At 41.7% G+C, this 11,533-nt stretch overlaps 1 protein-coding gene and 1 non-coding gene across 2 annotated transcripts; both read right to left on the minus strand.

The window, feature by feature from the left end:
- Positions 1–1,470: 1,470 nt before the first annotated feature.
- On the minus strand, positions 1,471–2,577 carry LOC101014817 (transcription initiation factor TFIID subunit 9-like). The gene has a single exon (XM_003908649.4). The coding sequence runs from the start codon at positions 2,452–2,454 to the stop codon at positions 1,675–1,677; it is 780 nt and encodes a 259-aa protein (XP_003908698.1). The 5' UTR covers positions 2,455–2,577; the 3' UTR covers positions 1,471–1,674.
- Positions 2,578–10,334: 7,757 nt separating this feature from the next.
- Positions 10,335–10,441, minus strand: LOC116270394. Its single transcript, XR_004178435.1, has one exon. It is a non-coding gene; the product is annotated as a U6 spliceosomal RNA (small nuclear RNA).
- Between the last annotated feature and the right edge of the window lie 1,092 nt (positions 10,442–11,533).

Genomic DNA, 11,533 nt, shown 5'->3' on the forward strand with positions numbered 1-11,533 from the left:
ACCTAAGTGATGGTTACATGGGTGTGTTTATTTAGTAAAAATTCAAAAGAGTTACATAAATATAATATACACAGTTGGCCCTCTGTATCCATAGGTTCTGCATCTGTGGATTCAACCAACTGCAGAATTAGCCATTGTCTTTCCAGTGTTAGAGATGGATTCATAATGATTCATCCCTGTCTACTCATCTTCCATCCCTACCCCCACCCACCAATAATCATGGCCATTTATTTTACTATGATCAGGCAAAGATGGGCTGCAGTCTTTGTCTCTGAAAAGGACAAAGGTGACTGGCTCCTGTGGTGCTTTTGGACCAGCTTTCCTGACTCCCAGTCTTACTCTACTTTGGGAAGGCAGTCTGGACAGGAGACATAGCCATGGAAGTCACCAGCACATGGATGGTAGTGAACACCTGGTTCTAGAAGAGCTCACGCCGAGCATGAAAGTGTCGGGGGAGGAGATGACTGAGGCTAGAACACTGGACAGAAAATGCCAGCATTTAAAGAGTAAACAACTAGAGATGCCAGAAGACAGAAATTAGGAGATGGCCATTCTAATGAGTCTGCTCCAGAAAAAGTCGGACTCTATGACTACGAGCCCAAGGAGCACAAAGGAATGGCAGAAGCAGGTACAGGTCTGAATCTCAGTCATCCAGCAACAGGTGCTGAGAGAAGGAGAAGCAAGTATAATGTCTTTGTTCCTGGGACCAGTTCCAAAAACAAAATGACATTGTCCTCTCCCTCTTCTGCAGCACAAAAGCAAACTGTCACTGAGCAGATGCCTCGCTTCCCAAGGGTCTCCCTTCAGTGGCCCTGGGGCAGAGAATGGCTCCACCCAAATAGGGGCAGCTCTCAGTGCAATCCTAGGATGGCGCAATAGTTCCAACTCTAATGGGCTAGTGGCTCATTAGGATTAAATTAGTCCACAGCGGCCGGGCGCGGTGGCTCAAGCCTGTAATCCCAGCACTTTGGGAGGCCGAGATGGGCGGATCACGAGGTCAGGAGATCGAGACCATGCTGGCTAACACGGTGAAACCCCGTCTCTACTAAAAAATACAAAAAATTAGCCGGGCGAGGTGGCGGGCGCCTGTGGTCCCAGCTACTCCGGAGGCTGAGGCGGGAGAATGGCGTGAACCCGGGAGGCGGAGCTTGCAGTGAGTTGAGATCCGGCCACTGCACTCCAGCCTGGGCGACAGAGCGAGACTCCGTCTCAAAAAAAAAAAAAAAAAAAAAATTAGTCCACAGCTACAAATATTCATTTCTCATGAACAGTAAATGCAAGATTGGATACGCTCACGGGGCACACAGACCCAGTAAGATCTTCCCAGAGGGAGGTGGGGAGGTGAGAAGGTGGCTCTGCCCTGCCTTGCCATCCAGGCGCCTCTATTTCTACTTTGGGCCTTTTTCTTCACCCTAATTTAACCTCAGAAAATTCATAACCATGTGAAAAAGAGTAAATTTTTTTTTAAAGTAATGAATGACAACTTTATTTTTCTTACGCTTTTAATGCTGATGAAAAACCTTCATTTCAATTGAAAAGTATGGTAACTGTATTTACTCATTAAATATTATTAAAGTTTTCTAAAGCACAACTTGAAAACATCCAGCATGCACGTTTAATATCAGTACAATGAATTCAAGACCAAGTATACATGTTACATGCAGCAAGGCTAGATTACAAATTATCATAGTCATCATCATCATCATCTTCACATTTTCTTTTCAATGCATTTGATGATTCACTGGCAGTATTTTGTGATGATACCATATTAGTGGTAATAAGAATGTTTTTGGACCCAATTAATGATGGATTAATCAGAACATTCTGAACTGCTGAGGTTGCAGGAATTGAAGCTTTTACAGCTGGAGACTGTGAAGTAGGCATCTGTACTGTAAACCTTTGACCTGTGAGGGACATGGGAGTCCCTACTTTAGCTGAAACAGACATGGTCTGTGGGGTTGGTGTGCCTAGTGTGGGAGTACTTGGTCTGCTAGTAACTGAACCAACACTTAACCGCAGGACTGTTATTCTTCCCGCAGAAGTTGATGCCTTTTTCTGTAAAGATTTCAGCCTATAGTTTGGAGCTGTTAAGCAATATCTATCAGGTGGCAACCTAGGCCCTGAATATGGCTTGATCAGTGGCAAAGGGGTTTGATTTCTTTGCCTTGCGATATCTAATAAAAAATCTCTTGGGGGAGGAGAGGTAAAAGACTGGTCAGTGCAGCACTGGATTGCCAATCGCACATCATCTGTATCAACAGTAGCTTTCTTAGCATGGCTTGAATAAATTTTTGCATCATCTAGAATTGTGGTCACATATCGGAAGGCAAACTCCAACATCTGATTTATAACTCTTGGCTCATATTCTGTAATCCCCATATCCTTCAGGATTTGTGCCATCATCTGTGCATCGTTCGGCATGCTCTTGGGAGAAGCCATCTTGCCAGACTCCATGATATCTGATGATCAGACTTCTCGAGCTAAATCACCAACATTAATGTATTTCAATCCCAATTTTGATGCAAGTTCTTTGCCTAGTGTGGTTTTTCCAACCCCTGGTGTACCTGGCCTCTGCCCTTAAAGTTCTTGACAAGGGTGAGCAGGATGTTTGGAAGCAACATTGAAAAAGAGTAAATAAAATAAAATGAAGACAGTCCCTATATTTTATTTATTTATTTATTTATTTATTTATTTATTTATTTATTTATTTTTGAGACAGAGTCTCGTTCTGTCGCCCTGACTGGAGTGCAGCTGCACACTCTTGGCTCACTGCAAGCTCTACCTCTGGGGTTCACGCCATTCTCCTGCCTCAGCCTCCCGAGTAGCTGGGACTATAGGTGCCTGCCACCATGCTCAGCTAATTTTTTTGTATTTTTAGTAGACGGGGTTACACTGTGTCAGCCAGGATGGTCTCGATCTCCTGACCTTATGATCTGCCCGCCTCAGCCTCCCAAAGTGTTGGGATTACAGGCGTGAGACACCGTGCCCAGCTCTCTAACCTCAATTTTTATTCTCAGGTTTCTAAATTTACTCTACGAACGTCTCTTGGAACAAATGACTTGCCCTCCAAAAATGCACCACCAGACACTCCTACTGGAATCATCTCCCTTGAACACCCCTTTCATCCTGATGTTGGCTCCTTGTTCTCTCCAATGTTAATTGTGAACTCTCTATTCCCTCCAACATCTAGCCTCTCCTTATCTGCTCACCTGTTCTCACTGCTCCCAAGCAGAGACGTCTCCTTAGAGGTGACCTCTCTCTCTATGCCTGTGTCCCCCACCCTCACCCACCATTGCCTCATCTTCAACTCAAGCCTCATCCCTTCCCTTTCTATTCAAATGCCTCCATATAATTGAAGCTGTCACTAACCCACCTGACACACCGTGCCTTCTGAGATCTTGTAGTATCACACCTGCACGACAAAATTTGCACTTCATTATATTTGATGGAACACGTGGGGAATCTTTTAAAATATGGCCAATTGTGGGCCCAGAGTATCTCCAGGGAAATCAGCAGGCCATCTCCTAAAAAACCTTAGAGGGTGACATTCATTAGCTTAAAAAATATTTCCTGGTTCAGAATTTCTCTCCTGGACTTGCAGGCTCAGACACCAAATGGGCCATCATACCATGAGTAGACTATTTCTTAGGAAAGACTTACCTTACCCAGGCCCATAAGATCCTCTGGTCATTTGTCATAAACAGTAAATGTAAGAGGTGACACACCCACTGAATACACAGACTCAGTGAGATCTTCCCAGAGGGAGGTGGGAAAGTGACTCTTTCCTGTCTTGGCCTTCAGGCACCTCTATTTCCATGCCGGGCCTTTCTCTTCACCCTGATTTAACCTCAGAAAATTCATAACCATGTGAAAAGGAGAAAATAAAATAAAATAAAGATAGTGCCAGTACAGAAGAGTGGTTATGAGTTTAGACGCCAACACTAGACCGCCTGGATTCAGACTGACTTTACTACTGGCTGGCTCTGCAAACTTGGGCCAAGTACAGAGCCTTTCTGGGCTATATTTCCTTGTTTGTTAAACAGAGTTATTAATAGATAGTAACATCCTCAAAGACTGTGGTGATGATTAAATGAGTGATAACTGTTGTGAGGATTAAATGTGTAAAGTGCTTGGAACCAAGCCTTGCACCTAGTAAGCACTCAGTAGAGGTTAGTTATTATTTTTAATTAAATCAGAGGAGTAGTTTATTGATTTATGATTTCAAATATAAGTGTTACAAAGAAGTGATAAACTCTAGCCAGCCTAGCCTCTACTTAGTAAACATGGACCAAGACCAAGAACTTTTTTATGGGATTCAAATAATGAGAAGCAATAGAGCATGATGCTTTTAATCCTGGCTTCAGTACTTAACTGTGTAAACTTGGATGGCCTATTTAATTTCTCCAAGCCTCAGTTTCTTCAACTGTAAAACAGAGATGGTGATAGGATCTTCATCACAGGGTTACTATTAAGATTCATGGAGAAAGTCAACATAGGGCTTCACACTGTGCCCAGCACATAGAAACCATTCAATATATAATAGCTTCTGTTGTTAATATTTAGCCCCAGACCAGTGTTTATTTCACTATACTCAGTTGCCTCTTGAAACAATCAGCCCCTCCTTCTCTCTTTTCCATCTTTTATTTTCCTCAACACCCAGATCTCATCTTTTGACACTTTTATCTGTATGCACATTCATAAAGAACTTTCAAAGAGCCTAGATTACCACAGAGAAGACTTGCTCATCTGTAGTATAAAGACAGGTGCCCAGTGGGAAGACCCACACTTTAGTGGATCCTGACATATGATTTGTGTTACATTGGGCTGGATATTTAACATTAGTCTCATTTTTCCTCATCTTGAGAGATCAACAGTCAATCAATATGAAAGTGATTTTTAAAGTTTAAGGTACTATACAATGTCTAACTATTTTATACCATTACTTGAAAAAGAACACACAGTGACGGGAAACAAACTGGACCCCAAAATAAAAGAACTTGGATTTCACATCTGCAAACTAGAGATATTAATAACGTTTTTATGGCACTACCCAAGTTGAAATAAGGGACTGAAAACTCAGAGAAAAGACAGATTCTGTAGAAATGGCAAACAGAATATAATCCTGGTGTGGGAGGGATATTGAGGCACTTCACTTCTGGTGACCCAGAATTTAGGTGAGCAATGAAGCACAAAATGAACACAGAATTTGCTCCTCAGATACTTCCTTGTCTTCCCTCCCATCTATTAAAACGGCCAGCTCCCCAACTAAGAACCAAGGACTGAAACCCAAGTTTGTCAGGAATCCAATTCTTATTTCTCATTTATCTGTACTGAGGTTCATTAGAGACTCAGGACTGGGTTTTCTTCCATGCCTGGAAAATATTACATCCACCAGTCATCTGCAAGTACGAACAGTGAACTTCAAAGCAAATGACTGAGTCTGAAAATAGATTCTTTCTCCAAACGGCACTAATAGAATATTTGCCCCAAAGTTTTGAAATCCAGAATGCCTGGAACATTCTTGTGAAGTCGTAACTAAGCAGGCATACTACAAAAGGCCTCACAACTCCAACATCTATGCATATTATGGGATAGAGCTCCCATTGACCTAAGAATAGTCATGTTGGCTGACAACCAGCATCCTCCCACTTGTCTTCTGGGTATGATCAGTGTTAAAATGCAAAATGCTCCAAAATAACTATATGTCAAAGTTCTCAGTCATTTGCAGCTTAATGTTAATAAGCATCAGATCTTTTTGTGAGGAAGTGTTACCTTTTCAAGGGAGAAAACGCTACACTGAATCAAAAAGCAGTGGACGCTAGCCACTTTACAATTTTCCTTTGGTCAGGCCTCAAGTTGCTGCTACTGATTCAATTAATTCCAAAGGACCACTTCATATTATGGGACCTCTTCACTTAAGAGAGAGCCTTCCCTTTTTATCTTTAAGAGAAGTAACACTACAGTTTTGAATTTGACCATCTGAACGGGAGGAAATGTAATGCGTCAGTTTATTTGAAAATTACACTTGGTCAGAAAAATATCTTAAGAAAAATTTTAATGTTTCATCACAGTAAAAGACAAATTGTAATCCCACAGAATACTGAGTAGATAAAAGAAAATTAGAAGAACCTAGAAATGTCCATTTATTTCCTTACTTGAATTGAGACAGATGAATTATTTTCTACAACCAAAAAGGTACAGGTCCACAAAGAGGTTCTTGCCGGGCGCAATGGCTCACGCCGGTAATCCCAGCACTTTGGCAGGCCGAGGCGGGTGGATTGCTAAAGCACAGGAGTTCAAGACCAGTTAAAACTATTTTTTTTTTTTTTTTGAGACGGAGTCTGCTGTGTCGCTTAGGCTGCAGGGGCGGATCTCGTCATCTGGTTCATGCCATTTCTGCCTCAGCCTCCCCGAGACTGACTGACTCGGCCACCACACTGCTATTTTAGACGTGAGAGACAGGGGCCAAAACCCCATCTTTACTTTAAAATACAAAAAATGCTGAGCTGGTATGGCCAGATACTGGGACGCTAACACATGACAATCGCTTGAATCTGGGAAGCGGAGGTTGCAGTGAGCCAAGATTGCGCCACTGCCCTTCAGCTGGGCGACAGAGGGAGACTCTGTATTCAGGTCCACAGAGAAGTTCTCCGAGTAGGGACAAAAAAAAAAAAAAAAAAAAAAAAAAAAGCAGCCCTTTAAAGAGCTGGATTTTAACAAAAGTGAGGGAAACTAGAAAGTATCTGTGTCCAGATATCACATTCAAAACTGCAATGTCATTCCTCATAGAGATAAAACAGAAGGTTGTCTCCTAAGTGAAATGGTTCCTCAGCTTGATTTTGGAATGAGGCTTGATTTGGGAGTAGCAGCGACCTTCATTGAGCATAGCTAGCCCAGGCCTGGCCATAGCATTGGAAAATGCCCTGGAAGGGCCCCAGAGATGAGGGCTGTAGTTTTGCCTGCATAACAGGGGAAACGAGGGCCTTGAGAACTCGTATCTTGGGAGGCCACTTCTTGAGAAAACACATATGACAAAAGGCTGTTAGCAGCTTTAAGAGGTACAAAGAGTTCCCAAGTCTAGCGAGCTCAGTAAGGGGCCTCAGCAGCTGTTTGCCAAAAATCAGAAGAGTCATCTGAAATTATGCATGGGAAAGAGGACAATCGAGATGTTTTGACTGGGCACTCCCTTTCCCAGCGGGAAGTACAGCAAATCTTCCTTCCTCATTGTGGCGGACTGAAGCTTCAGAATGTGTATTAGCGCTCTGCAATACAGGGAAGAGGGCAAGTTGAGCGCCACTGCAGGAAAACTGGCCAAACAGCTATCCATTGGTGGTCATTAAAATAAAATAAAGCTTCTCAGTTTGCGGAATCATATTTTATGCGAATTTTTCATTTTCAAGTTTGTAATTTGGTTCCCTGAATGGTATTCTATGTTTGGCACCTGGTATCTTGGGTGGAAGTTCCCAAGTCTAACCAGAATCACAAAGGAAGGGAATGTGAGGTTGTGGAGCATGGGGGAAAAGGCGCAAGAACCAAGTCCCCACAGGGTGGGACTTGGAAAGGAGTACATATGTCCCCAAAAGATTTATACCACTGTGTTATATAGATCCATTCCTCACAGCTCCGAACTGAAAACAAATCAGCTTTTCAAACAACAGGAGAATTGGGAATTTAATAAAATAATTCACAACAATAAAATGAACAAATCACTGAGACTTGCAAAAATATGGATGAATTCTGAAAGCATCATATGGAACATAAGTACAAGCTGAATGACACCATTCTTACGAAGTTCCAGTAAAGGCAAAATTAATCTATGATGATAGAAATCAAAGAGAGGTAACTTTTGAATACAAAGGGGTTTTGACTACAAAGGGACATGAGAGAGCTTTCTGGAGTGATAATTATATAAATATTTATGTATGCAAAAATTCATCAAACTATATTTCAGGTTAGAGAATTTTCCTGTGTATAAACACCTTGTTTTAAATTTACTTTTCAAAAGAAATATTATTTAACAAGAAAGAACAATCTGTACTTTAAAGGTTTGGTAACTCCTTTCCACTACACTAAATATTTTGCCTTAAAAAAAAGTTTGACAACCCACACACATGCACACTCATTCTCCACCCTCCTACTTGACATAATGTTGAATACTGAATTAGTCTTGAATAACTTACACTTTCATAAGAGAAGCTCTTCACTCTGAAATCTATGCAATTCACTAAATTGTACTGTTCACACTGCTTTCATCATGTTAAAATTCTCAACAGGTATTTCATTATTTCTTACCAGGTCTTGTAATAAAAACAAGTGTCAGTATGCAACCAAATGTAAACCAGCTCCACCCAGGAAAATCATAACCTTGCTTTTAACTCTATTGTAAATTATTATATAGATGTCATGTTTTCAATTACTTTTAAGTTTTAAGAGTTACTTACACAAATGTTTTCATCTATGGCTTCTCTCACTGTAATTCGTTAAGTCCCCTTGAATTACTGCTCAAGTGTTTTTAGCTTTTATTGTTTAAAAAAATTGAATAACCTCAAATTGCAAGTTGGTTGTGCAACCAATCACCACAATGGTTTCATTTTACACACAGTATGACACTGCTGGTGTTTCTGGGGCTTCATGGCCTCTGCCCATCCCATTGACTACTGCTCTGTGTTCCAGTTAGCCTCACCTCCTTTGTTTTCGCTTCTCCCCTCCCACCCTAGCCATCAACCACAACAAGGAAAGTTCATCTGACCTCCCCAGAGCTTTCACGTGTTTCTCAAGGAGCTGTGTTGTGGATCAAATCTTTACATTCCCCTCCTCTTTCTCTGCTATTCTCTCCCACCAATGCTGTTTGATTACAATTTTGCAACTTTAAAAAGAATAAGGTGGCAATTACATCATTTCCAATAAATATTTTTCTCCCACATCTTGTTACCTGAGGAGCAGGTCAGCTGAAAACATGCATTTTCCATTTGTAAGGGGTCAGTTCTGCATATGCTGTAATTTAGTTTATGTCTGGTTTGCAACACACACCTGCGATTCCAAATGAAACCCCCAAACAGACTGACAAGTGCTTTAATGAAATAAACAGGAAAGAACATAACCTAGCAAACCTTCTAGAGCCCAATCGTCTCCAAATATATGACTTTATTTCAGTGACAAATGTAGCCAAATATTAAATAAGGAATTGAAACATTTTTAAGTGTTAAAGAGAAAGCACCCTTATTTATTATAGCTCATCTCCACAGATCAGAATTCATATGTATCTTCAGGTCTTCTTTTAGGATTCTGAGACTCCCAGACTCACAAACCTATAACTTAAACACAGCTGGAGCTTGCTCGCTGTTCTGGTTTTATCTTCATAGATCTCCTTAATTCTCATGACTCTAAGAGGATCACTTACTCACCACATCTGTTCAAGGAGAAACCAAATGTCTTGTGCCTTTCCTACCAGCCAAAGCACCTGCAGTAGAGTTTTCAGACATGGCTTTCAGAAGCAAAACGCATAGTGTACTGGAGACACATCTAATGCTTCCATAATTTTAGATATAGAAGTAGTGTTGATGAAGAGTGAAGAAAAAAAATGTTTGTGAAATTGCCAGCCTATCAACCCTCAACAAATTAGAAGATGCCACTCACCTAAACCCTACTTTGGTCTAATGGCCAGCTACTTGAACTGATGGCTCCTTTACTTATCAAAATAGCATCTGTCAATCCTGGCAAAGTAAGGAATTGTAGCTGTGTGTCCTCTTCCAATGCTACAACTAATTTATTAGGGTCTTAAATTCTTTTTGATGGATTAAGAGTCCTGGTGAGCACAAACAAGCCATTAGATTGACAGCAAAATTTTTCCACACTATAGTGACTCACTAATGTGTTGACTGTTCCACACATTAATCAATTAGGGAAGGAACTTAAAGAATAGAAAATCTGAACTGTTTTTAATTTGGTTTTTCCTCTTTTCACATTGATATCACTTACATACAATAAAATGCATAGGCTTTGAGTGATGAATTTTGGCAAATGTGTATATCCACGTAACCATAATGCTGGTCAAGATAGAAAGCATTTCCATCAGCATTAAACGTTCCCGTGTGTCCCAGTCAACTCACCACCACCACCCAGAGGCAAGCACTGTTGTAATTCCTAGTACCGTAGAGTAGGTTTGTCTGTTCTAAAGCTTCATGGAAATGGAATCATACAACTTGCACTCTTTTGTATCTGACTTCTTTCGCTTGACATAATGTTTTCAAGATTCATCCATGCTGTGTTTATCCATATTTTATTTGTTTATTATATGGATAGACCACAATTTGTGTTTTCTTTTTTTATTTAAAAAATTAAAAGAATGCTTTACGAGTTTGCCTGTCATACTTGCACAGCGCCCGTGCTAATCATCTCTGTATCATTCCGATGCTAGCATCTGTGCTGCTGCAGCCAGCACTACCACAGCTTGTTTTGCACCCTCCGGGAATGGACTTTGGGTTTTTCCAGTTTGAGGCTATGATAACTACAAGTCTTCAGGTGAACATACGCTTCATTTCTCATAGGTAAATACCTAGGATTGGACTTGCTGAGTCATAAGGTAATCCTAAGGCTTAACTTTATAAGAAATTGCCTGGCCAGGCATAGTGGCTTACGTTTGTAATCCCAGCACTTTGGAAGCCTGAGGTGGGCAGATCATTTGAGCTCAGGAGTTTGAGACCAGCCTAGCAAACATGGGAAAACCCTGTCTCTACAAAAAAATACAAAAATTATCCGGGTGTGGTGTCACAGGCCTGTAGTCCCAGCTACTCAGGAGGCTGAGGCGGGAGGATCACTTGAGCCCAGGAGGCAGGGGTTGCAGTGAGCCGAGATTGTACCACTAAACTCCAGTGTGGGTGACAGAGCTAGACCTTGTCTTAAAAAAAAGAAAAAACGGCCGGGTGCGGTGGCTCCCGCCTGTAATCCCAGCACTTTGGGAGGCCGAGGTGGGCAGATCACAAGGTCAGGAGATTGAGACCATCCTGGCTAACACGGTGAAACCCCGTCTCTACTAAATATACAAAAAATTAGCCAGGCATGGTGGCAGGTGCCTGTAGTCCCAGCTACTCGGGAAGCTGAGGCAGGAGACTGGTGTGAACCCAGGAGGTGGAGCTTGCACTGAGCGGAGATTGCACCACCACACTCCAGCCTGGATGACAGAGCGAGACTCCACCTCAAAAAAAAAACAAATTTTTTTTTTTTTACATGAATATTTCCACCTCCACTGATGCCCACATGCCAGCCTCAGCCACAGGCCCACTCTTTTTTATTTTATTTTATTTTATTTTTTTGAGACAGAGTCTCACTCTGTTGCCCAGGCTGGAGTCTAGTGGCACGATCTCGGCTCACTGCAACCTCTGCCTCCCAGGTTCAAGCGATTCTCCTGCCTCAGCCTCTTGAGTAGCTGGGATTACAGGCAAGTGCAACCACACCCGGCTAATGTTTGTATTTTTAGTAGAGTGGGGGTTTCACCATGCTGGCCAGGCTGGTCTCGATTGCCTGACTTTGTGAT

Source organism: Papio anubis, chromosome 14 (assembly GCF_008728515.1).
Source record: "Papio anubis isolate 15944 chromosome 14, Panubis1.0, whole genome shotgun sequence".
Lineage (NCBI taxonomy): Eukaryota > Metazoa > Chordata > Mammalia > Primates > Cercopithecidae > Papio > Papio anubis.